We start from the raw sequence: 25,576 nt of genomic DNA, 5'->3' as shown, positions 1-25,576 counted from the left end.
TTGTGGAGACAGAGTTTTGCAATGTTGTCCAGGCTGAGATTTTTTTTTTTTGTTTTGTTTTGTTTTGTTTTTTATGGGTAACATTGCAAAACCCTTTCTGTTGCTCAGGTTGGGAATTTTTTTTTTTTTTTTTTTAAACTCTACACGTGTAGAGTTTCAGACTGGAATGATGAAAAAGTTTGAGATAGTAATGATGGTTGGAAATCAATGTGAATGTACTTAATGCCGCTGATTTGTATACTCAAAACTAGTTAAGGCAGTGGCTCACGCCTGTAATCCCAGCACTTTGGGAGACTGAGGCGGGCAGACCACTAGGTCAGGAGATTGAGACCATTGTGGCTAACACGGTGAAACCCTGTCTCTACTAAAAATACAAAAAATAAGCTGGGTGTAGTGGCGGGCGCCTGTAGTCCCAGCTACTCGGGAGGCTGAGGCAGGAGGATGGCATGAACCCAGGAGGCAGAGCTTGCAGAGAGCCAAGATCGTGCCATGTACTCCAGCCTGGGCAACAGAGAGAGACTCTGTCTCAAAAAAAAAAAAAAAAAAAAAGTTAAGATACTAAAATGTTGTTATATATATTTTACAATAAAATAACAAAAGGGCAACCCACAGAATCAGAAAATATTTGAAAATGTGTAAGAAACTTATATCTAGAATATATAACTCTTACAACTCAATAAACATAGAAATTAGAAAATGGGCAAAGGATCTTAATAGACTTTTTTTCTTTTTATGAGACAGAGTCTCGCTCTATTGCCAGGCTGGAGTGCAATGGCACAATCTGGGCTCACTGCAACCTCTGCCTCCCGGGTTCAAGTGATTCACCTGCCTCAGCCACCCAAGTAGCTGGGCCTACAGGCATGTGCCACCATGCCCAGATCATTTTTTGTATTTTTAGTAGAGATGGTGTTTCACCATGTTGGCCAGAATGGTCTCGAACTCCAGACCTCGTGATCTGCCCACCTCGGCCTCCCAAACTGCTAGGATTACAGGCATGAGCCACCACACCCAGCCTTAATAGACATTCTTTAAAAAAGATATACAAATGGCTAATAAGCAAATGAAGAGATGCTCAACATCATTAGTTATCAAGAGAATGCAAATCAAAACCACAATGAGATACCATTTCACACTCACTTGGATAGCTAGAATAAAAAAGTTCATTACACAGTGTATGCTTATACTAAAATACCACACGTACCCTATAAATATGTACAACTATTACATACCCATAGAAAATAAAATAAAAACATCCCCCAAAAGTCAGATGAGTGTTGAAAGGATGCTGAGAAATCAGAACCCTCATGCACTGCTGGTGGGAATGTAAAATGGTACAGTTGGTTTGCAAAACAGTCTAGCAGTTCCTCAAATGACTAAATGTAGAGTTACCATATGACCTAGCAATTCCACTCTTAGGTATGTACCCCAAAGAAATAAAACTTCTACATGAATTTTACCAGCATTATTTGTGAGAGCTAAAAAATGGAAACAGCCCAAATGTCCACCGACAAATGGATAAACAAAATTTGGTATAGCCATATAATGAAATACAGTCACTAGAAAAAAGTACTGATATATGCCACAACACAGATGAACCTTGAAAACATGCTAAGTGAAAGGAGCCAGTCTATTGTATGATTCCATTCATATGAAAGTCCTAAATCAGAAACCTATGAACAAGTTCGTAGTTGCTGAGGGCTGGGAAAGGGGCAGGATGGGAAACAGGGGAGTAATAGCTGAAGTGTATAGTTTCTTTTTGAGGTGATGAACATGTTCTAAAATTGACGATGGTGATGGTGTCCCATGTTTATAAATATACTATAAACCAATGTACACCTTAAATGGGTAAATCATATGGTATGTGCATATTTAATGAAGCTAAAAATAGCACCCAAAAAAGATCATTGACAAGAATGAAAAGTACTTATTACACCTAGGAGTTACTTTTCGTTTATACATCAAGGTTTTAGAAACTCAAAACACAAAATCACAATATCAACCCTACCTCTGTGCCTCCAGGGCTCTCTCAAAATAGATATATTGAAAACCTACATAAAAACGCTAGCATCCACACAAGTCCCAGTCAGTAACATAACCAGGCAAGCTTAGTAGGAACAGTTCTAAATTGAGCTGGAAAAAAAACCTGTGGGGGTGGAGTAGAGGGAGCTAAGCAAATCAGCAAAAACCAAACCGAAACAAAAAACCTTCCCTGGCTTCCTTTCATAAGGTCAGAGGTTTTAAATATATAAAGAAAAAAATATACTTACAAAGTCTTTTACACAGATTTTCTTGGAAAAACATGCAAGGCAATTTCCATGAGTGGGGCAAATGTTATATTGTTCTGTGTGACTCGATTGATTTATATATGCTAGTTAACAAGGAGAATTAGTATACTGTTCACCAATCACACTAAAGCAACAGAAATGGGTTATACTGCCTACTCTCTAGTCCTAGTGAGTCTCAACTTCATGAGAATTTCGGTGACATTAGCCTCCCTTTCACCCTGAAAAAGAATCAAAAGTCGAGCTCTGGCCAGCTTTTAGACACTTCCTGTCTCCCCCAAATGATCACTTAAAAGCAATCTTTAATGAAACACACACAAAATTTATGCCATTGACAGAAATTTATTCTTCCATTAAGACTACAGCAATCTGAATTGCCAATTTATAGCTGCAAGTCCATCCAGGATGTATGCTAATTAAGGATGTTTCTCTATCAAGAATAAGACTCCTATGAAAAGAAAGAAATGGTTCAAGGAAAAAAATGTACAGTTCTCCACAATAATTATATTTCATTTAAATTTGGAAATAAAAAAAAAGGCTCTGTAGCAACAATTGATGTTATCCCTTTATCCTGATAGATGCCATAGAAGGTACTAATCTACACAGGTTCTGCTTTACACAACACATGCTGCATTTAGACACTTAATATACGAAGCTTTCTCTTGAAGGCACACATAGGCACACACTAGTTACTTTACCAAATAGGCTCAAGGTTTTAAGAGGACCATTTGTTAACGACAGGTGCACTTTGTAGCTATCATATCTTCATACTCTTTATAGGCAATTGAGCCATCGGGCTCAATGGTCAAAACACTCAAGGGGCTGTATTTGGCAGGTACACATGACGGTCTTGGCACTGAGGAGTCCAGCTTCTCGTAGATGATGTTCTGTACCATGGTGTGAACTGGAGAGCCATACCGATGTCCAACTGCCCTTGGACAGTCCCCTTTACAGTATCGAGGGTTGTACCTGCGTGGAGCCACAATCCAATTGTCCCACTTCAGCTGACTAAAGCTAAGTCTAAAGTCATGGAGCTCACACTCATTTTGGGGAAAAAGAAACTGTTTGAAGTATTCACTCAGATTGAAGGAAGCTGGGACCAAGGGCTTCTTCAATTCAGAACTGACAGTTTCCTGACCTCTGCGGTGACGATGATGGGAAGATCTCCCATCCTCAGCAGCATCTTCTCCCACAGGATAGGCAGACAGACTTCTCTCCTGGTCAGGACCCTGGGAAGGCCTCCTTTTATAGTAAAGGGAATACCACCTGTGATGAGCCTGAGCACTTGTGTCATTCAAATATAAGATCAGTGAGGGGGGCACCAGAAGAGTCATGTTAAACAAACCATTCTGTGCTGAAGGATGCTCCAGCTGGTCTTTCATGCATGTAAAATTTATAGACATATGAATACTTCTCTTGTTGGAGGCCACTAAAGGTTGAAGGAGGCTGGTCACATCAATCTCAATCCATTTGTGTTTCTTTCCAAATTCAAACTGTGAGTTAAAGGTAAATGAGTATGGAGCTCTGTGGAGAGTCTTGCTAGAAAACTTTGGCTCCTTTATCATTAGGTTGCACACACATTTCACAGCAGAGGAAAAAGAAACTGAGTTGTTGATAGTGTACAACAAGACTGACTTGAGTAAGTGTTCAACGGTAGTAATGCGATCCAGGTTAAATAACAGGTCCACTGATGGAAGGATTCCTAAGAAGAAAAATAATCTACCAGTAGTCCTTGAATATGAGTCAACATAACAGGTAGTCAAGTCAAAGAAATAGTACTTCGTAATATGCTTTCTCCCTTCTCTTTTCCCCTACTTTCTCAAGCCTCAAAAAAAAAAAAGTGGGGGTTAATACAGAAAAGGCAGGCAATTGGTACCATTACTAATTCCCACCAACCATACTGGACATTTTATCTCCAGAAAGTCAGATTTGATGGTGAATTAAAGTAACAGGGAAGCACTACATTCTGAACTTTTTTTTTTTTTTTTTTTTTTTGAGATAGGGTCTCACTGTTACCCAGGCTGGAATGCAGTGGCACCATCATGGCTCACTGCAGCCTCAATCTCCCAGGACCAACTGATCCTCTCACCTTAGCCTCCCAGGTAGCTGGGACTATAGGCATGAGCCACCACGCCCGGCTAATTTTTTGTTTTTGTAGAGAAAAGGTCTCACTATATTGCCCAAGCTAGTCTCGAACTTCTGGGCTCAGGCAATCCTCTCACCTCAACCTCCTAAAGTGCTGGGATCACAGGCATGAGCCACTGTGCTCAGCCTGAAGCTTCATTCTGAGCAATTTGCTCCAAACATAGAAGCAGCTGATAAGAAAAGTAGTATTTTTCTCTTGGATAGTCCCTAGAGGGAAAACCATAATAAAAACACTTATCAGACTTATTAAGATGACATTCTAAGCCCTAGTGAAGAAAGTCAATTTAAAACAATGTAATTGTCCTAGTTAATTTAGAACATTTGAGAAGAAAAACGGATGCTCTAAAATCACTGCATTAAAATATGATATTAAGGAAGGAGAAAGGGTTTTAAGCAGATACAACTACCCTGTTGAGTTAGAATGGTTTTAAATCAAGAGCTAGTAGATAGAATTATTTAATTTATTTATTTATTTATTTATTTATTTATTTAAGATGAAGCCTCACTCTGTCACCAGGCTGGAGTGCAGTGGTGCAATCTCGGCTAACTGCAACTTCCGCCTCCCTGGTTCAAGCGATTCTCCTGCCTCAGCCTCCCGAGTAGCTGGGACTACAGGCACGAGCCACCACGCCCAGCCAATTTTTGTATTTTTAGTAGAGACGGGGTTTCACTACGTTATAATTTTTTAAAGCACCACACCCAACTGCTGAGTGAAACTGTGGACTGATACTTTGTTCTTGTAAGGACTGACTCTTCCAAATGGGAACTTTAAGCTTTTCTCTCACAGAAACTAACGAGAAAAATACCCTATTTAACATGTCACACCAATAGCTGTAAGAGAAGTTTAAGGCCCATTCCTGGGCCAAAAGCTTGGTGGACTAGAAAGAGATGCTAACATTCTCTAGCAGCACTTCCCCTCAGCCCTGAAAGCCATTAAGTCTCTGGTGTTGCTTTAAAATTCCATCATATTAGCCCACCTTAACCAATGAGAGCGTTAGGAAGAAACAATAAGCTCAAGTCCCAAATTTGTTTCAATTGGATATTGAGTTTTATGCAAAATAAAATGCAATTCAAGGAACTAGGCTCAGCTCTTTTCTGTAATTGAAATGCAGAAGTGTCTATCATCTTCCCTCCACCCAGTTAACCAATCTGCTCTTACATACCTGTTACCTGGTCTCCAGGAACCTGCTTGTGCTGGGTACAGGGGGTGAAGAGCCGAACAGTGTTGTAGAGGTGACTTCTTTTGGATTTAGGAATCCCTTCCTTGGTAGCGTATGTCTTATAGAGATTCTTCATGTAGTGCAAAGCTCTGGAGTCTGGTTGCAGCCTAGGTGCCCCACCTCGCCCAACAGATAGAACTTTGAAAAGCGGGGGAAGGAGGCCAGCTCTGTCTCTCTCATCTATAGGCTGCAGCAAGGACCAAGGTGTAGCCCCAGATTCCAACTCAGCACTAGCAGCAATCTGAGCATCTCCCCCAGAAGCCTGAGAACCAAGGCTAACAGGAAAACACAGCCAGGCAAAGCAGTAAAACCAAAGGAGAAATTTGTTGGGAAGCGCCATGGCCTGGGAGAACTAGTGAGGAACACATTTCTCCATGCCAGTCCTCTTCCTAAAAGCCAGGAAGAGCCTAGCTTGGTCTCTTAAATAAATTTCAGGTGTGTGGGTGGACTAGGGTCGCTTCTGTAATCAGGCCTCAAGTATGCCTAGCTGAAGATGATTTTTATCAGCTGTATATCGAGCAGCTGATAACACCTTATTTAGCCAATTAGTTCATTAGATACAGATTTATTTGGTTATTTAGCTTTCCTCTCTGTTCCCCTGGCATTTCTTAAAACCTGTTATTGTTATACTACCGGACTAGCTATGTAGCTGAAAGTCTAAGATAAATTGAGGAATGATCTTAAATAAAATCTCTCATTTTTTAAGAAATTTGGATTAAGATGTTTGCAAGGTGCCTGCTGAAACTTCTGAGGCATGTGGAAAAGCTAACCAATTATTCATGATGATACTCAGATCTGTTGGTATGCAACTTATGGTACTAGGTTTACTCTTCCTCTCAATTTATCCTCACGGCCTCTTCCACTTCCAGGTGTTTACAATATGTAATTATTCGCTGCATGTTAATTTGAGGGGTGAGAAAGTCACAACTGGCATAGAAGTTCCAGAGAGCAGAAAACCATTAGGTTTCTCAGTCCTCCCAGGTGGCTGGGTACAGAATATGTACTTGGGGTACTGGAATTTTATTTGCAATGTTCTTAAAAGAGGACATTGCTTTTAACCTTGACTTAATTTTAAATATAACAACTTGATGTCCTTACTGTGGTCTGCACACTCATCTATACATACTTTGATTGAAAGGTTTTCGGATGTTTGCAGATGCTGTAAAATAAATGAATGTTTTTTATTATTATTATTCACCCAAATGGTCAGAATTCGCTACAATATTTCTGTCCTTACCTGTAATTCTGTTCTTGCCTTGGAGCTGAGACCAGGCTAGGCATTATGGTTTTCAAAAATGAGGCAAAGGAGCACCATGAAAAGCTGAAATGAGGGGATATCCAGCGCCACCCCGAAGAAGACTATGCTGGAAGAAAGTCAACCCACATAGTACAAGATACAAAGCCAGTTTGTCAGTACCTATATGAGAAAACTAAGGTATGTCTGCAAAATACAAGTTGACTGCCTGCCGAGCCTCCGTGGGCCATAAGCAGTGTTATAAAACACACCCAACTGCTGAATGAGAGCTTAGTCCTCGATTAAATATGGCCAGCAATTCCATTAACAACACTGACAGACGCCTCATGGCAAGCTGTACAGGACAACAGCATCGTCAAGCAGAATGCACTTCAGGGAAAACACAGTAAGGCCTCTCACCCGACGTTCCTTGCTTCTCACGTGGGGAGAGGAAAGAACTGGGGCATCGTGATACCCCCCAGCCCACGCAAACCATCTGGGGAGGACGCTGGCTGCTGTCGAGGCGGCCTCAGCATTCATCAGTTGACGATTATTTGATTATTTTTTGTGGCTGAATTTGAGGAAACGTTTGTATTATCTCTTGGGAACGTTTACAGCCTGCCAGTGGACTCTAAAACAGAGGTTACCAAGAGAAGCCTTAGATGTGTGTCCCTGATTGTGGTGCTGGGGTCGCTGATGGCTTGAAAATAACAGAGCCCCCTTTGAGTTACTGGCCAAGGCTAAATAAAACCTCGTGCTCCTTTGCTGTGGGGCGGTCCGGTCTCCGGGCTCAGAGGCGCTCTGTCCACAACGGGGAGAACTCGCAGGCCCCAAGCTCCTGGCCAGCGCGGGCCCCGAGGTCGGCAGGCCCCTTGCTCGTCACCTCGTTGTTCCCTCACCCGCCTCCCGCATTCGGCCGCTTCCTGACTGGGATTCCACAGAAAGGCCGAGGGCTGAGGAGAAGTGTGAGCGCCTCCGCCTGTCCACTGTCCCCCAAAGTCAGTTCAATCCCCGACGTCCTCCGCTAGGCTCCACCCCACCGGCCCCGGCGGGGCCTCCAAGGCACCGCCCACCTACGGGTCACCCAGTCAGGCCACTTCTTTCTGGGACAAAGGCATCATCCCTTAGAGACAGCAGGAAAATGGTATCTCCCGGAAGTTACCTCACGACCTCCAAGCGCCGCTTCCAATCTTGCCGGAAGTGACGAAAGAGTCAACGGGCTCGGTGACTGCGGAGGGCGAGCTAGCACCTGTGCGTGAGTGGGAGGCTGGTTGTGCAGTGTTGGTGGACCCTGGGAGGCCACGGGCGCCCCGCTGGGCTAGGGTAGGATAAGGAGTCCAGGGGCAGGAGTCTGGGGTTGGGGACGGACCGCCGCGGGGACTGCGGCGCTTTGTGAAAGCGAGCCGAGCGCCTGTCCGCTCTCGGTCCTGCAGGGCCGTTGCCACGATGGGCCGCGAGTTTGGGAATCTGACGCGGATTCGGCATGTGATCAGCTACAGCTTGTCACCTTTGGAGCAGCGCGCCTTGCCGCACGTTTTAAGTAAAGGAGTCCCCAACATGCTGCGCCGCGTTCGGGAGTCTTTCTTTCGCGTGGTGCCGCGTGAGTGCCCTGGGCCTGTGGGAGCGGGAGGCTGAACCCCAGCAGCAGCAGCAGTCCCTGCGTCTCCCCTCTGAGCGCTGGCGGCCGGGCAGGCGCTCTGTAACTTGCCGTACACACCTTTCTCGTTGAATATTCCTAACCGCCCTTGAGCTGGTCATATTATCCTCCCCATCTTACACGGGGAAAACTGAGTTACAGAACTGAAATGACTGGCCCAAGGTCACTCGGGTGATTCCAGCGTGTTGCTCTGAGGTCATCTTTATCGAGTTCTTACCAGTGGTGAAATGCTTTGAATTAAACGTGCAGCAGATAGTGATGATAGTTGCACGGCCTTGGATATGCTAAGAACTACTTAAGTGTATACTTTAAAGAATACAACAGGACTGAGACCTTTTTTTTCTTCTATATGTCTTATATATGTGCTCTGTTTACTCTCTTAATTTTTAAAGAGTTTGTAGTGTTTTATCTTCTCTACACATGGGGGACTGAAGAGTTCGAGAAATCCAAGAGGAAGAATCCAGCTGCCTATGAAAATGACAAATGAGCAACGCATCCGGATGACGGTTCCCTGTCTCTGAAAGACCTTTTTCTGGAAGAGGAGTCTGCATTGTAGTGTCTCAAAGACACAATAAACTTCCTATGGTCTGCACTGTTGTGATTTTACATTTTTGTGAGTAGAATCCTGTGTGACCACTAAATATTCAAGTTAATGAAGCGCCCCTCCTCAGCATGAGTCTTTTAAGTTTTGCCTGGTCTTGGGTTTTGGTGAAAGAGCAGAGCTCGCCCTTTGTTCCATAATCTACAAGAAAGTAGCTGCAGCTACTCCTGCAGCTAACCATTTGTGGGTGACATGGGCTATGGGGAGTGCTGGTTCTTGGCCCTCTGCTCCCATAACAACAATAAAGTCTAGTAACTATATGGTAATTAGTATGTGTCAGGTACACTTTTATTTTTTATTTTTTGAGATGGAGTCTTGCTGTGTCACCCAGGCTGGAGTGCAGTGGTGTGATGTCGGCTCACTGCCATCTGCCCCCTGGGTTCAAACGATTCTCCTGCCCCACCCTCAGAGTAGCTGGGATTACAGGTGCAAGACACCACACCCGGCTAATTTTTTGTATTTTTTGTAGAGACAGGGTTTCACCATATTGGCCAGGCTGGTCTAGAACTCCTGACCCCAGGTGATCTGCCCACCTCCGCCTCCCAAAGTGCTGGGATTACAGGCATGAGCCATGGCACTCCAGGCCTCAAATACTCTTCTTAGCTACACAAATGAACTGTTAAACCTCACAAGCACCTTTAATGTATCCTCATCTGGCAGATGAGGAAACAGGCACAGAGAGATTAAGTAATTTGCCAGAAATTATACAGCAGTGAATGGTGGAGTCTTGCACTCAAGTGATGCTCTTAAAGCTATGCTGTACTGCAGGGGTGTCCAATCTTTTGGCTTCCCTGGGCCACATGCAAAATACACTAACACTACAATAGCTGATAAACTAAAAAAATTTGCAAAAAAACCCTCAACGTTTAAAGAAAGTTTACAAATTTTTGTTGGGTGGGATTCAAAGCCATCCTGGGCTGCTTGCTGCCAGGACTGCGGTTGGACAAGCTTGCTCTACTGCCTTTCCTCCTAAGGCGGGCCTTAGCCTGAAGGGATATCAGCTATAAAACGGATGAGGTGATCTCTTGGCCTCCACAGCAGTTTTCTGTTTCTGTGCCAGGAAGCCAACAATGTTTTCAACCATATGTGGTTCATAAAGCCTCAAATATATACTCTGGCCCTTTATGAAAAAAGGTTTACCCCTGATCTAAAGCCTTTAAATTATCTTTTTGGTATTAAAGGTACCATTTTCCCTTCGCCCACCGGCAGATGGTGGGGGTAGGTGTGGTTGGCAGTTTTATGCTTCTACTTTCTTAGAGAGGCTTCTCTCTAAGCTTCAGGGCATGGATCTCACTTGTGGTAGCGGGTATGTGGAATATGATGAGTTGTCATAGCTCAGTCAGTACCATACATGACATGGGATCTGAGATCTGAGATCTGTTTTTAGAAACTCTTCCTGCTAGCAGCAACTTTGATTCTGACTCAGACTGGTTTTTTTTTTTTTTTTTTTGAGATGGAGTCTTGCTCTGTCGCCAGGCTGGAGTGCAGTGGTGCGATCTCAGCTCACTGCAACCTCCGCCTCCCGGGCTCAAGTGATTGTCCTGCCTTAGCCTCCCAAGTAGCTGGCACTACAGGCGTACACCAACATGCCCAGCTAATTTTTGTATTTTTTTTTTTTTTTTAGTAGAGATGACATTTCACCATGTTGGCCAGGATGGTCTTGATCTCTTGACCTCGTGATCCACCTGCCTCGGCCTCCCAAAGTGTTGGGATTACAGGCGTGAGCCACCGTGCCCGGCCAGACTGTATCTTTATTATCCTAAATACTGCTATTGCCTGTTAAGAATCAAAAGTTAAGATACTTCAAAACATGGCTGGATGCGGTGGCTCATGCCTATAATCCCAGCACTTTGGGAGGCTGAAGTGGGTGGATCACTTGTCAGGAGTTTGAAACCAGCCTGGCCAACATGGTGAAACCCCGTCTCTACTAAAAATATAAAAATTAACTCAGCATGGTGGCACACACCTATAATCCCAGCTACTCAGGAGGCTGAGGCAGAATCACTTGAATCTGGGAGGTGGAGGTTGCGGTGAGCAGATTGTGCCACTGCACTCCAGCCTGGGTGACAGAGCGAGACTTCAAAACAAAACCTAAAAAATGAACTACATTGTGAGGCAGGATATGGGGAGAAGGCTGAGTCTTAAAATCTTGGGCTTGTCCTCTTAGCCCGTCACTTCCTCATTATGTGATACAGGGAAGAAACCTACCTTCATGAGCCTTAAGCTTCGCACCCGTAACATGGAAATATTATAAAGTTCTTGGGCTGTGATGATGGTGAAATGAGTGACAAGTGTCTGTCAAGATGGTATGGGCTTAACAGGGCAACTGAGGAACTCTTCTACCCCACCCCCAAAAGACAGGCCAGTTTTCCCATTTTTCTCTGTCCAGATTTATTCCCAGGTCTTGCAACGTATTTGGGTCATAGACTTCTTTGAGAATGATGAAAGCTGTGGACCTATCCTTACAGTGCATAGCTTCAAAAAGTTCACAGCCCAGGGGAGGACCACTGCTTTGAGAGGCTGTTAATGTCTTTCTGCCTCTGGTGTTTGCCCCAAGCTGCCGGGTAGATGGCCACCCTCTCCCATCTTGCTCGCCTTGTTCTACACTTAGACTATTTCTCCCTGGTTCTTTGACTTCTTTGGAGAGACCAGCTCAAAAGATCGAAACCCATTTTCTCAGCCCAAACCAGGCATTGAGCCTATTCTTTTTATTCCAGGAGTGCTCTACTGAGATGACTGTGCCGTAAGCCCTGTGATGTGCAGAGTTTCTGCTTTGGATGAAATTAGTCTGCTTTAAGCCTGTGTCTCGTCAAAGGGCTTCCCTCTCTAAGCTTGGAGGAATGGATCTCACCTGTGTGGCAGGAGTGCTGAGGTGGTGGGTGTGTGGAATGTGGTGAGTTTTAGTCGCTCAGTGCTCCTATACATGATCTGGGATCATTTTAGGGGACATTCTATTTGCGTAAGTCCTCAGAGGAGGACCTGAGTAAAGCCTTTTAATGATGGACAACTGCTGTGGGCTTCAGTGCTGGTAACCCATCTGGAGCCTCCAATCCTGGGTATGGATCCCTTACCTGCTACTCTGGCACAACCACTTGCTCCATTTAACCTTTCTTTCTCCAAATGCTCCTGCCCCCACAAGCGTTTTTAATCTATGGGCTGCAGAGTCTGGTGAAAGGAATGCCCTCGCTCTTTTAGTTTGCAAACAGTCCTCAAAATGCAGGCCTAGGGTAGGCCCAAAAGTCTATGCCAGTTCCAGCTAGCAAAAAAGCAAATACACTTTGACCTTTTGTTGAAATTTTACCTGGTAAAGTTTTTCCATTTCAGAGTCTTTCATCTTTTATTAGGCACCTTCTGCTTAGGGACAGCAAAAAGTTTCCAATTACTGCCAACTCCCAGTGATCAACCTGGAATGTGTTTCAAACAGCTGCTCATGTAGTTATACCCTCTGTCTCCCATTTCATCCTAAGCATTTGTCTCAGAAGCATAAACTCTCTGAGAGTTGTATCCAGAGTTACCAAGCTCTCGGCTATCAAATCTGCTTCAGTCTCATTTTCTTCTTGTAAATTAATCATTTGAACCCCCAAAGTGACAGAATAGGAGACTAAAGCCCAAAGAGGAGAAGGGCTGGCCTGTGGGCAGTTGCACTCTGTAGACCCCAGGCTACTGCTTACCAGTCAAGCATTCTATCTTCTTATAGCTGAAACTGTTAAAGGCTACTTAGGCCTTTCTATTGGATAAGGAGCATGTAGTTCACTGAGCAAAATACTTGATTGTAGAGTCCGTGAATTTTTTTTTTTTTAATTTCAAGAAGAGGCCTTCCCAGTCTCTCAAGTATGGGATATCTGTGGACAAATGCTGTCAATTCAGCTAAGTGCTGCCTGGATGTTGCTTTGAGTTTGATTTTTGTGCCATACTTAGCTAAAACAACTAGAGTTCACGTAGACATATGTTAAAATACTTTCCCCTTTCCCAACAGTGGTTCCTTCAACAGTGACTAATGCATTTTTTCTTTTGGGGAGAGGGTGGCATAAAACATAGAAGCTTGAACCAAAGTCCTCTGAGTGTTGTCACACTCATGAAGATGAATGGTCCTTTCCCCCTACACACAGAGGGGCAAGGGCTTCAAGCTTTCTTTCCCTGACTGTGTTATCGGCTTTACAAATTAACACAACAGGCTAGTTTGATCCTGCTAGAAGTACAGGAAGGCAGAAATGGAGAAGTGGAGAAGTATTCATCTTTTGGATGAACAGTTTCCAAATCCCATTTGGCACGTCACTCTAGACTGGTAAAGGGGAGGCTGGCACTGAGGCCACAGACCCAACTGGCTGTAGGACATCACGTTGTTCAGTCCTTTGCTTATCTAATCACATTTGTGTTCTTACCCAATGCTCACTAGGTCACCACATAGCCACTTCCCCTCCCAACAAAAGTTCCCAGTTAGGCCCCATCTGGGATCATCCAGTATCCAAGCTCAGGGGTGAAGGGAGGGAGCAGGTAACTAGTCTCAACTGGTTAGTTGGTATATAGGTCTCTTCTCAATGTTCCTAAAGTGCATGCAGTGGCATCCCCCTCAAGGCCTGGCTCCATGATTCTGAGAGGACTAGAACCAGGACAGTCAGATCTGTGGTCACATCCTGCCCAATTCCAGTTCTGAGGTCCATCAAACCATCTGCTTCTCCCTTGGCAAGAAGCCGGTCAGTGGCCATCCTTTTCTACCTTCAGCTGTTGTGCATCTCCTCTTTTTCCTGGGGTAAAGGATCAAGCAGGTTCTTATCCAAATACGTAACGTGTGAAGATGAGACGGCCCTTGGGAAGAGGTATTAGTCACGTTTTCAGTGTGATGCCTGGCAGAAAGAATTTGTTGTATTTGTCTTAAGCTTATCCTCCCAGGTCATAGGAAGATCTAAAGTTCAATGAATCTCCTTACTCTGAATTCACACCTTTCCCCTCAAACTTAAAATTCCCATGTCATTTCACTAATACCCATAACTACTCATGGTTTAGATACATGTCCTCCCTGGGTCTAGAAATCTGCAGCAGTGGGCTGGGTGCGGTGGCTCACGCCTGTAATCCCAGCACTTTGGGAGGCTGAGGCAGGCGGATCATGAGGTCAGGAGATCAGGGCCATCCTGGCTAACACGGTGAAAGCCCGTCTCTACTAAAAATACAAAAAATCAGCCAGGCGTCACGGCGGGCGCCAGTAGTCCCAGCTACTCGGGAGGCTGAGGCAGGAGAATGGGGTGAATCCTGGAGGCAGAGCTTGCAGTGAGCCCAGATCGCATCACTGCACTCTAGCCTGGGCGACAGTGCAAGAGTCCATCTAAAAAAAAAAAAAAAAAAAAAAAAGAAGAAATCTGCAGCAGTTCCTACTTAAACTGATGGATGCTTTGGGCTTTGGAGATATCTCATCCCTATGCCTCCTGCCCTGAATCTGCCGGAAGGAAAGGCCCCACTCAACTACTGGGAAGAAAGGCCATAATTCAAGGCGCTTAATACAGTCACTACACAAGCTCTCCCTCTGATTTAGGAGATCTTGTTACCTCCTCATCTGCATGTGCTTAAAGACAAAAAGAAACCTATAATTATTCATCACCTGTGGTCCAAGTAAGTCTCACATCCAGCCATTCCCCTGAGAGGGCAGGAGGCCAGACTTCTAACTTTCCACAGCTGGGGTCTTCATTTTACTAGTGAGATGAACTGGTGCAGATTAGGGTGATAGTCCATCTAAGCAAGTGGAGGATCTGGGGAACTGTAGACCTTGCTGAAGCATCCTTCCACAGAAAGGGGATAAGGGCCTTATCCAATTGCCTGTACACAATAGATCAGTGCTTCTTTCCTAGACAAGGCCCAACGGGGTCAACATTATTTCTGAAGACTTCATTATTGGAATTCTATGGGAGTGATCTCACTGAGCTATTTTGGAATAGCAATGTGGCTAGTTGCTTGACCTCCCTCAATGGTTTCACGTGGCTTTTGAAGGGAAGGACGGGCAGTGCTGACTTTTGGTAAAATGGGCAAAAGGGTCCATGCCAGCAACACAATCACTCAAAGTCCAGATGAGGGATCAGTAAATACAGCGTGCCTGAAAGGCGGCCCTTGAGCACATTCCTCTGGTAGATATTAACTTATTAAATTGATTCTGATTACAAATACAAACTTTGCCCCCATCTCACCTGGTAACAATGCAAGAGTCGATGTCAGTCTATAAAAGGAAGTAGGCACTGTCCCTGGCTTTCAGGCTCCAACATCCTCCCTCTGTCAAGATGTGGCACCTCAAACTTTGTGCAGTCCTCATGATCTTCCTCTTGCTGTTGGGCCAGGTAAGGAGGGAAGGATACATATGTGTATGTGTGGAGTGTGGAGATGATAGTGGTGGTGGAACTTGAAAGCTAGACTCAGTCCTGAGGAATGGTTCCTCTGTTCTGAGTCTACAGCATCTGGGGAATGATCATTCTTCCAAGGTGTGCAGCAGGGTGTCAACACTTCCATATCTGAATGTCTTTGCCCTACAGATAGATGGCTCCCCAATACCAGAAGTGAGTTCAGCAAAGAGAAGGCCACGGAGAATGACCCCATTTTGGAGAGGGGTTTCCCTCAGGCCCATTGGAGCCTCCTGCCGGGATGATTCTGAGTGTATCACAAGGCTATGCAGGTACTCCACGAACCTGGGAGTAAGGTTGGGCCAGAGAGCCCTGTAAAGCTGGGCAGAGGAGTGACGAGGGGACACATGAACCTAAGAATAAAGCTGGGATGGAGGAGTTCTAGGCTGAGACTGGGAGCTCCATGGAAAATCCCTTAGGCATTAGGAGCCACGAACAGCTCCATGTGGGTACCATGAAAGAGTGGTGCCTTTCCATTCTTCAGTCTTTCCTGAACTAGATAGATCAAGTGAAGAGGAAGGAAATGCAGCATAGGTGGCCCTGGTCATTCCTAGACCCAATCTTAAACTATCCTTTCTTTTCCCCTAGAAAAAGACGCTGTTCCTTAAGTGTGGTCCAGGAATGATGTACATACCAGGGGAAGAAAGGACAGCAGTCACCTCTGACAATGCTCCGTTCTATGGAATATTGATTAGCTGCATTTTGGCTGGAGACACACAAGTGAAGCAATCTTGTATTTTTAATATTTAAAGGCAGATGTATGCTTTAAATTGGTCTCCATTTCTTCTTAGAATGTTGATATATGGATAAGTATAACTAAACTTGTCAATTTAGAGTTTATTTTTCTATGGATACTATTAAATGTCTCAAATTGAAATTTTAGCAGTTTGGAATTCAAGTTTTTGAGGGAAAGAAGGATTCACTTTGTATACTAAAGAAAAAAACAGCATTGCCCAATAATGTGTTAACTTCTCAATCTGGAAAGTGTGGTGAGAGCTACATAATCAACAGCTCCGTAATCAACTTCAGCAAGTTCTTAAGTTGTGGATCCCTTCATTCCATAACTCTTCAGGGAGGTGTCAAAGGTGGTCAAGCTTGGGAGGCTGAGGCAGGAGAATCACTTGAACCTGGGAGGCGGAGGCTGCAGTGAGCCGAGATCATGCCACTGCACTCCAGCCTGGGTGAGAGAGAGAGACTCTGTCTCAAAAAAAAAAAAAAAAAAAAAAAAAGGTCAGGCTTGGCACTTGCCATCTAATGAAGCACCCAGGTTTGTCTATGACTGCCTGAACATAAGGTAGAACAGAAAGAAAGATCTAGTTTAATAAAGCAATAAAAGCCCAAGCCACCAAAAGCACCAAAAGAGATTTATGTTGGGACAAGGTGAATTTTGACATATGCACAAGGACCCATGGCAGCAAGTTCAGAATTTCTGTAATCAGAAAATGAAACCTCAGCTGGCGGGAACAGACTTTTAAAGAGTAGTAATGGACGTTAAGACACAAAACAGGAATTGCATGAAAAGGGCTCAGTTGAAGAAATATAAAGAGCACAGTGTTCATTAACTTTAATACAGAAAATCTATTTGATATTTATTAAACTTAGTTTCTCCAGCTATGGTTTGGCATTGTACAAAGCATCTTAATGACACAGTAAAGTTAAAAAGATCTTTACAAATTGAAATGTGATACCCTTGTCTCCAAATATTTTAATTGCCATAAATTTGTTTAAAAATACACATTAAACGCATGTTTGACACTCTAAACTTTCTATACTCTCAATACCACAAAATACATATAATATACTATACAGATGTGGAAAAATCTAGTTAGTATATAATACTTTGCTCACCATTAACAGCTTTATCATGTGAAATGCACATACTGACTTAGAAATCCTAGCTTTTGAGCCCCTAAGTACCTCTGATATTTTAATGTATTGCAACAAATAAAAATCACAGTATATAATTGAAATTCTGGTTGAAAATGTCAGATGCCTAAATATTTTGGATAAAAGAAACGTAAAACAAAGATTTGGTTCATGTACAAAACAAAGGCATCCTATCAGTCACTAACAGTACCTTTCTGCAAAATCAACAGACTTTTAATTTATCAGTGACATTACCTCCCCTCCAAAACCCTCCCCAAATATCAAACAATTATTTACCAAATAATTTTAATTTCAAATAAAAGGATTTTCAATAAATATATAAGCATTTCCATCCTCCATATACAAAATTTCTTAAAACCATTCAAAACGGAGGCTAGATAGAAATTTTCATAACTGTGCTTACCAACCCCACAACTGGCCCTCAAAGGTGGTGCCTTTTCAGGCAATGTCAGCTGGCCAGTTCTGTTGGTGAGCCCCCCACCCCCCACCCCACCCATCCCAGTACTGTTGAATGCTCATGTTAATGATTTGCCAGGTGTGTGCATAAAGTTGTAAAATGGGGACACTTCTGGAACAGCAACAACAAACTCAACAATATGGAAAATCATGGCATTGATTTGAAAGGCAGCATTTCCAAATTGATATTTTCCAGAGAGGAACATACCAGGTAGAAAATTCCAATGGTTAAAAGCTGAAAAGAAATCCCACATGGAAGCAGTTAAGAGGTCAAAACTGAGTATTACTAGAATTTCTGGGTGGGAGCTTTTTTATTTTTAAGAATGGCAAGTTATGGTTAGCTGAGTAACAGCGGCAAGGAGGAGGTCAATGCTGACATTCCTGAAAGTCAACTTCTTTACATGATGACTACTTAGGCTGCTATTTTAGGATACTTAAAGATCTCTAACACTTGGATTAGACTTAACTTGAATACCTTATTCTGTGACTAAATTACATGAAAAGAAGATACATAGTTATTCTTTCCATTCCCTTTTCTGGAGACAGCAAGTTCTAATTAACCATAGGGTTCATGTGAATAGGAGCTTTATAAGACCAGCATCCACTTTACAAACTATTAACAATTTACTTTTTGTCACTTGCTAACTTGGTTTTGGGGTCTAGAGGTCTAAAGTGAATTTCTCCATTAGTGAGTATCTGAAAGACGTGCTCACAAACATGAAAAATTTGGCCTCTTATCGCTACATATTCCAAGGCATTCAATAATTATCTCTTCTATTAATTTTACTGAATAGCAACCTTAGCTGTGCAGTATTATTACTGGAAAAAAGCCTGCCTCTTCAATACATTAATGTATAAAGCTGAAATGAAATTTATGTTCCATGTATTAGGGGATATACAGGTATGATAGTTGTCTATATGGGTTTGAAATGCTCTGGCTCCCCAAGTTACTTAGGTTTTTTAAAAAACATCATCACAAGCTGCCTAACAGTCACCCCCAGTAGATGTTCCTGGGACCCAGACACAAACTCCTATAAATCAAAATATATAATGAGGCCATACTGTTCAATTAGCAACTGGAAAATTAAAATCTTTCCCACCCTGTAAGAGCCCTACGACACTACAGAAGGGCTCAAATACATTTTAAAAGTTAATTTACTACAAATCATAGTAATTAAGCTTTAACAATCTAAAGGAATACACATTGCACCCTTGAACATTAATATTCAAGGTGTCAACAAGAAAGTGTCTTAGATCAATTTAATAAATAATGTGGAAATAGTTGCACTAAGCTAAAATACTAAACACACACATTTTTGACAAACTAATTTCATGTTTTCATACATACATACATATATATAAAGTGTGTATGTGTACATAATTTTAAGATCCAAAGTTGCATACCTTTACACCTAGAAGAGTGCACAGTGTACCCCTCCTCTATATAACTAGGCATCACTGACTGGAACAATAATGGCTGCTCTGACACTCCACAGAGTACTGGCCTCCAGAGCCAGAACTTTCATTTGTAACAGGTGCCTTTTGTAGGCTCTTGCTTCAGAATGCAAGTTCATTCATGAAAAAATGTACCAACGTTTCTGTCGTTAAATACAAAATGATGCTGTCTGATCTGTCTGATTAAACCTTTAATGAAAAGAAACAAACAACAATTTTTAAAAAACTAGTGAATCTAATAAAGCCACAATTGTGTCATTCAAAGTACAGCCCAAGTGCCTATGAATCCGCCACTGTGAGAGCTCCCAGAAACACAGGTGACTGTGGGCTCACGCACACACTGCTCTCTATTGCTTTTACACTAGGGAATTAAATCAGTGGTGGTCAACCTTCTCCACTCTTCGGCAGCTATAGCTGTTAAGTTTATCTGAATTACTCACTGTGTATAAAGTCACTTCTTGGCTACTTGCCCAGAAAAAGGTAGCACTGAGGCAAGGAATGGGCTGGATGCTCTCTAGCCAGACTGGAGCCTGGGCTGAGCTGTGGAAACTCCCCTGAAGGGGAATGCTCCCCACAGCCCAGCCCAGTCCAGCCCAGGCAAGACTACTGTGACGACTGCATCCACTGCAATTGGTTCATTGGTTGCTTGTAAAGAGTCTAATGGTGTATAGGCTGCTGCCTCCTGGCATGCAAGTATAGTCATAAAGAGCAGTCAACAGAGTAACTGTTAAAATTGTTGTTTCTATAATTAACCATATATTCAGTACAAGTCTCAGACTAAGTTTTTAGCCACTTGTCAAATTCAGTTTTAAATGGTTAGAAAACACTGAGGACACCTATTGAGGAGGGAGGGAGGAAGGTCACCTGTAAAGGAGTCCAAAGTATGTGCTGGAGCAGATGATGACAAAGACAGAACATCTAAGAAGACAGATGTGAAGGAAAGGGAGTAGTATTTCCATACACTATGACATTGAAAATTCAATCATTTACGATAGGATTTTGATCCACTGCCCATTACTACCTTGTGGGAAAAACCCTCCACAATGAAAAGGTTGAAAAATTCATTCTCCAAAAATTGACACAGTTTTAAAGAGAAAATATTAGAGCAGCACCATAAACCATGCAGGAAACTCTGCTTTAACAAAATATCAGTGTGACCCCAGAAATGCTCCTGCTGCCTTTCAGGACATACAAGAGACTAGAACACACTAGAACGTAGAGGTATCCCATTGGCTGTTGTTGCTGAAAGTCTGAAAGCCCAGAGGATATTCTTTCCATTTCTAAGACATCACTGCAAATTAAGGAATCTGAGTCAGAGAAATCAGAGAATGACAAGACATACATGTACTTGATTAACAACCATTATTTCTTACTAAATAACTATCATGATCATTGAGAAGTTGTCCTCTTATGGAAAACTGTTCCTAGAACACACTAAGATTAAGTTAGAAAGATATCAGAGGCAATTTCTCCAAGGGAAACTGGTTAAATTCAACATAATTTGTACATCTCAATCTTCAATGATATCTAAAAACAATCTGAAGTACAAAACAGTTAAGAAGCTCTATAAATATGAGGCCACAAGGACAATGTTCACTAACTTCAGAAATAAGTGTAAAAAAGACTCAAACACAAAGGATTCACTGCACTACTGGACTTGAAACTTTTCTATGCCTTCGTTCCCCTTTCCTATTTCAAGCCTTATCAATCATCTACAAATAGTAGTATAATCTTTTTTTCTGACTGGATGGATTCATTTCTGGAATGGGGAGAGGGACAAACTATTTTTCAAAGCAGCATTACCCAATTGGTTAGACTAAGTCATGTACCAAAGCAATAGCTTTTCTGAAAGAACTAATCTTTATATGACCCTAAAGAAAGATTTAAAATGAAAGAGAATTTAACATTATTATTGTAGAAGACCAATCATGTATGGACGATCTGGTCCTAGTGTAAAACTTCAATTGTAAACAATCCATAGAGTCTTCATTTAAAGGTAAGATTTAAGGCACACCAAACATGATAGGGGCATGAAAAATAAAGTATAGAGGGTACATTTCTTACCTTAGACTTCTATATGCACCTTGCAGCAAAAGGTACTTTGATATACAACTCTTACGAGCCAGCTTCTTAAGCTCTACCCTTGGCTCCCCTCCCTGTCCCAAGAGCTCACACTGAATCAAGTTAGGTACACTTTTCTAGTGTGAAATTTTCTGATTCCATCAGAAACACACATCATTGAAGAGGGCCTTCATAATACAAAAGCAGTAAACACAAGATAGGTTTAAAAAGGAGAAATTCATCATCTCTACATCAGGCATTAGAACTGTTAAGTTGTATAGCAAAAGCACACACCAAAGCTCCAGCCTGTTTCTGTATCAGTCACTGCATGCTCATATCAGAGCATCACAATCCAGTATGAGGGGGAAAAAATCTGAAAAATAACTCTAACCGTCAAAGATAATCAATTAAAGACACATAGGCAGCAATCCTCAGGAGTTGGATCATCCATTTTTCCACAGTAACCTATTCTGTTTCGATTAAGTGTCAAATGATTAGCAACAAAAAATAACATATGGTTTTAATAAAATCCGTAACGTTCAGGATTGTCCTTTTATGAAACCCTTCAACACAAAATGCTTCTTCTAGAAAGTTTGCCCTCCCTCTTTTGTAATGCATTAAATGCAAGTTATAGTCACCGTGTGATTGCTGTAGTGTTATTAACACACATTCACAGTTTTTGAAATAATGCATACCAAATCAGACACATTTCATAGTACATACATGTAGAATGCCATTTTCTCATATTTAAGTGATTTTTTCATGTGTAGAAGAATATCCTTAATACTAACTGTAAATTCCACAATAATAAAATTGGAGTTAAGATTTCAAATATCAGATCAGGTAGTAGGTGTAGAAAGAATATGTCCTTATTTTAGATGAACCAATTCTTACTCTTAGAACAGCTACCACAAAAAGGTATTAGGTAATAAAGCTCCCGAAGTATATAAATAAAAATGTCTACATTAAATTTATGCTAAATATTCAACAGAGTAAATTTATAGGGAGAAATAACTAAGTCTTAAACTAGCCCCAATCTGGGAACTTAAAAAAATTAAAATAAATAAAATTTCAATTCATTAGTTATGAATTGCAACTGGAATTTCAATCTTATCATAGCTCATGGAAACCATCTTATCAATGTGCTGCAGAATTAAAAGCATTTAAATAACTGTTCACATTGGAAATATTAAAGGGGCCAACTGACAGGATGGCTTTGGGTTATCAAAACAACAACACATGAACCAACAAGGAGAAAACTATTCCTCATTCTTAGTGTCGACTAGGTGGTATGTTATGGCAGTTTTCCTTCGTGATGTGACACAGTGTTGTGGAGAAAATCAGAGGCAACGAGAATGTGTTCAGTTCAAGATACCAACTTGGCATCCTGGCGAAGCCAGTGCAGTCCCTGCCGGGTATAACGAACTAGATCTGTCATGATGCTTGCATTAAAGATGAGAGGGCCCATTACTTTATCCAGTTCAGCAAAGAATTCTAGAAAACCAAAAATATTCATTAAATGATATATACTGTTTTGAATCACTGCTTTAAAATTATGAGATTATAAAACAGCATTCATAAACTCAAAAAAATACCTCCTCCTACACTAAAATGCTTACTGTCCATGTTTTAGAGCAAATCATTCCACAGTCTCTCAAGTTATATTTGTTCCCTAAGTCATGCAACATTTTAAACAGAATGTATGGTCAGAAATTAAGTGTTATGTATAAGCAGGATTCCATGAATGGAAATGATAAATTGCTATTATGTAGTAAATATTATTAAAATGAAGACTTAGTGCCATAATGTGCTACTGATTACTCAAAACATTTTGTGCTTTTGTATAAGCAGCAAGTGATACAAAAAGGAGGATGTTTTTTGCGGGTTTCCTGTAACAGCCTCTGTGAGGTTAGATACTTAAGATTATATCAAACTTTCAGCTACAATCATATGCCATGAACCAACTGATAACTAAATCTCATGTTTTTATTTTCATTTATTTTTAGACAGAGTCTCCCTGTCGCCCAGGCTGGAGTGCAGTGGTATGATCTTGGCTCACTGCAACCCCTGTCTCCTGGGTTCAATCAATTCTCCTGCCTCTGCCAAATACAAAATACAAAAAAGGTTTTCTTTTTGTGTGTGTGTTTTTTTTTTAAAGTAGAGACGGGGTTTCACCATGTTGGCCAGGCTGGTCTCGAACTCCTGACCTGTGGTGATCCACTCGCCTTGGCTTCCCAAAGTGCTGGGATTACAAGGTGTGAGCCACCATGCCCAGCCAAAAATTATGTTTTTATAAATACAGTTTTATGTTGAATGTTGGGATTCCTAGCCTGCGCAATGTAATAAGACCTTATCTCTACAAAAAGTAGAAAAATTAGCTGGGTGTGGTGGCACGCATCTGTAGTCCCAGCTACTCAGGAGGCTGAGGCAGGAGGATCACCTGAGCCCAAGAGGTAGAGGCTGCAGTGAGCTGTGACTGTGCCACAGCCTGGGTGACAGTAAAACCCTGTCTCAAAAAAAAAAAAAAAAGTTGGGATTCCACTTTTACCTTTCTCTCACCATAACCTCTCTTTAGGGATAGGAATCTTTCATTTTCATCTGATTACCTGTTCATACTGTATTTAAATATACTCTGTGACAAAATGACACTTGATTGGCTAATGTAGTGTTTCTCTGCAAAGGAAGAGAAGCTGCATGCACATATTTGCTAATAACATCTATTAAATAAAATGGTGGTTATACAGTACTTTCCACTAAGGTCTTCAAATACTTCATAATTCTCAATGTCTTTGGTTTGGGAAATAATAAATTTTAAGGGCCAAAGCCTCAAACAACCTAATTTTAAAGAATGTTAAGAATTCTGGCTAGACGCAGTGGCTCACACCTGTAATCCCACCACTTTGGAAGGCCAAGGTGGGCAGATCACGAGGTCAGCAGTTCGAGACCAGCCTGGTCCACATGGTGAAACCCCATCTCTACTAAAAATACAAAAGTTAGCTGGGTGTGGTGGTGGGCACCTGTAATCCCAGCTACTCAAGAGGCTAAGGCAGGAGAATTGCATGAAACCAGAAGGTGGAGGCTGCACTGAGTTGAGATTGTGCCACTGCTCTCCAGCCTGGGCAACAAGAGTGAAACTCCAACTCATTTAAAAAAAAAAAAAAAATTTCTATTCATTTCCTAGTCTCCTTTATTTCATAGGTTTCTTCCAATACACCTAAAAATCCAGTATGAACATGCTTTCTTATACATTAACCTTCTCAGATGTACAGATGTTTGGATGTAATCCTATGCCTATTGCCAAATTTACTATTAATCATCCTAGGGTAGAACATATGTTTTATTACTTTTATGGTATGAGCTACATTTAATATGCCAGAATAGAGGCACATTCATCTTAGACCAAGAACTATTTTCGGTTTAGTTTTGTCACCAGAATCACGAGAGGTATCTTTTGACCAAATTCAGTTTCATTTAGTGTAACTGCTAAGCAATGAAGACTATTAACAAAGATTATCATTAACTCTAAAGTAAATAATAAAACTAAATATAGACTAAATACTTACTTAACTAAATTATAAAAGTTCCTTCTAACAATTCCATCCCTTGAAGTTTATCCAGAAACCTACCTACCTTTTTGCTCTTTGGAAAGCTGTTCAGCTTGGTCCCAAATTTCGGTGGCATAGAGGAAGTTGGACGTGACCTGAACATAGCTGGCTGCCATCTGGTGGATCTTCTGTGGAATGGTCACTGAAGAGCCACTTGCAGAAGCACTACTGGCCCCAGATGAATAATTTCCTGAATTGCCTGGTGACAGCTTTGGAGAAACGGGGGAAGGCATCCCCACAGCTTTGCTACACAACAGAAATAGGAAGCGTGTTCATATGGACATGGTGAGCATTATAAAATCAAGTACTACTAGCTCTTTCTTCATGAAAGCATTTAAAATGTAAAGATTCTCTTAAACTAGATGGGTTTGCCCACAACTACAATTTCTTCTAAATAAGTACTATAATCTTGTAATTCATAACCTTATTATCTTAGAATCTATACCCTTTGTTTTAATGAATGACAACAAAACAAGAGATGGACAATAACTGAAGAAGTCATGCACCTTGTTAGTGACAGTTCAAAGACTTAAAAGCCAGATCCCCTCACTCCCTGCTCAACACTTTCCATTTATTCAGGCATATAATTACAT

At 41.8% G+C, this 25,576-nt stretch overlaps 4 protein-coding genes across 7 annotated transcripts in view; 2 read left to right on the top strand and 2 right to left on the bottom strand.

The window, feature by feature from the left end:
- Window positions 1–2,604: 2,604 nt before the first annotated feature.
- On the bottom strand, window positions 2,605–7,950 carry GDF9 (growth differentiation factor 9). Of its 2 annotated transcripts, XM_008014401.3 has the most exons (4): window positions 7,302–7,950; window positions 6,885–7,011; window positions 5,591–6,806; window positions 2,605–3,984 (listed from the first exon to the last, which is right to left on the bottom strand). In XM_008014401.3, exons 3-4 carry the CDS (start codon window positions 5,985–5,987, stop codon window positions 3,014–3,016), a joined length of 1,368 nt encoding a protein of 455 aa, XP_008012592.1. In that variant the 5' UTR covers window positions 5,988–6,806; window positions 6,885–7,011; window positions 7,302–7,950; the 3' UTR covers window positions 2,605–3,013. The 2 variants fall into 2 exon arrangements, with proteins under 2 accessions (XP_008012592.1, XP_072866799.1); XM_073010698.1 differs by having other exon boundaries at window positions 6,885–7,950.
- Window positions 7,951–7,978: 28 nt separating this feature from the next.
- UQCRQ (ubiquinol-cytochrome c reductase complex III subunit VII) lies at window positions 7,979–9,130 on the top strand. Of its 2 annotated transcripts, none has more exons than XM_008014402.3 (3): window positions 7,979–8,132; window positions 8,315–8,481; window positions 8,931–9,130. In XM_008014402.3, exons 2-3 carry the CDS (start codon window positions 8,328–8,330, stop codon window positions 9,023–9,025), a joined length of 249 nt encoding a protein of 82 aa, XP_008012593.1. In that variant the 5' UTR covers window positions 7,979–8,132; window positions 8,315–8,327; the 3' UTR covers window positions 9,026–9,130. The 2 variants fall into 2 exon arrangements, with proteins under 2 accessions (XP_008012593.1, XP_008012594.1); XM_008014403.3 differs by having other exon boundaries at window positions 8,074–8,204.
- A 116-nt stretch (window positions 9,131–9,246) lies between these two features.
- LEAP2 (liver enriched antimicrobial peptide 2) lies at window positions 9,247–16,396 on the top strand. Its single transcript, XM_008014404.3, has 3 exons — window positions 9,247–15,459; window positions 15,652–15,791; window positions 16,108–16,396. Exons 1-3 carry the CDS (start codon window positions 15,403–15,405, stop codon window positions 16,142–16,144), a joined length of 234 nt encoding a protein of 77 aa, XP_008012595.1. The 5' UTR covers window positions 9,247–15,402; the 3' UTR covers window positions 16,145–16,396.
- A 681-nt stretch (window positions 16,397–17,077) lies between these two features.
- Window positions 17,078–25,576, bottom strand: part of AFF4 (ALF transcription elongation factor 4) — an 89,982-nt gene continuing 81,483 nt past the window's right edge. The window contains exons 20-21 of one of the 2 annotated variants that reach the window (XM_008014405.3): window positions 25,009–25,229; window positions 17,078–22,872 (exon numbers count right to left, since the gene is read on the bottom strand). In XM_008014405.3, the coding sequence (XP_008012596.1) occupies window positions 22,745–22,872; window positions 25,009–25,229 (349 nt within the window). In that variant the 3' untranslated portion in view covers window positions 17,078–22,744. The remainder of the gene's footprint in view (window positions 22,873–25,008; window positions 25,230–25,576) is intronic. The other variant, XM_008014406.3, reaches the window with a different exon arrangement.

Source organism: Chlorocebus sabaeus, chromosome 23 (assembly GCF_047675955.1).
Source record: "Chlorocebus sabaeus isolate Y175 chromosome 23, mChlSab1.0.hap1, whole genome shotgun sequence".
In the NCBI taxonomy this organism is placed as follows: Eukaryota; Metazoa; Chordata; class Mammalia; order Primates; family Cercopithecidae; genus Chlorocebus; species Chlorocebus sabaeus.
This window is presented reverse-complemented; position numbering and strand designations above follow the sequence as displayed.

What these genes read in the sequence shown, in the direction of transcription:
- LEAP2 (XM_008014404.3), top strand. Translation starts at nt 15,403, where the DNA reads ATGTGGCACCTCAAACTTTGTGCAGTCCTCATGATCTTCCTCTTGCTG. An exon ending in TCCTCTTGCTGTTGGGCCAG is followed by an intron (nt 15,460 to 15,651) that starts GTAAGGAGGGAA and finishes TTTGCCCTACAG; the next exon opens with ATAGATGGCTCCCCAATACC. An exon ending in TGTATCACAAGGCTATGCAG is followed by an intron (nt 15,792 to 16,107) that starts GTACTCCACGAA and finishes CTTTTCCCCTAG; the next exon opens with AAAAAGACGCTGTTCCTTAA.
- GDF9 (XM_073010698.1), bottom strand. Translation starts at nt 5,987, where the DNA reads ATGGCGCTTCCCAACAAATTTCTCCTTTGGTTTTACTGCTTTGCCTGG. An exon ending in TCCTGGAGACCAGGTAACAG is followed by an intron (nt 3,985 to 5,590) that starts GTATGTAAGAGC and finishes TTTTCTTCTTAG; the next exon opens with GAATCCTTCCATCAGTGGAC.
- UQCRQ (XM_008014402.3), top strand. Translation starts at nt 8,328, where the DNA reads ATGGGCCGCGAGTTTGGGAATCTGACGCGGATTCGGCATGTGATCAGC. An exon ending in TTTCTTTCGCGTGGTGCCGC is followed by an intron (nt 8,482 to 8,930) that starts GTGAGTGCCCTG and finishes TAATTTTTAAAG; the next exon opens with AGTTTGTAGTGTTTTATCTT.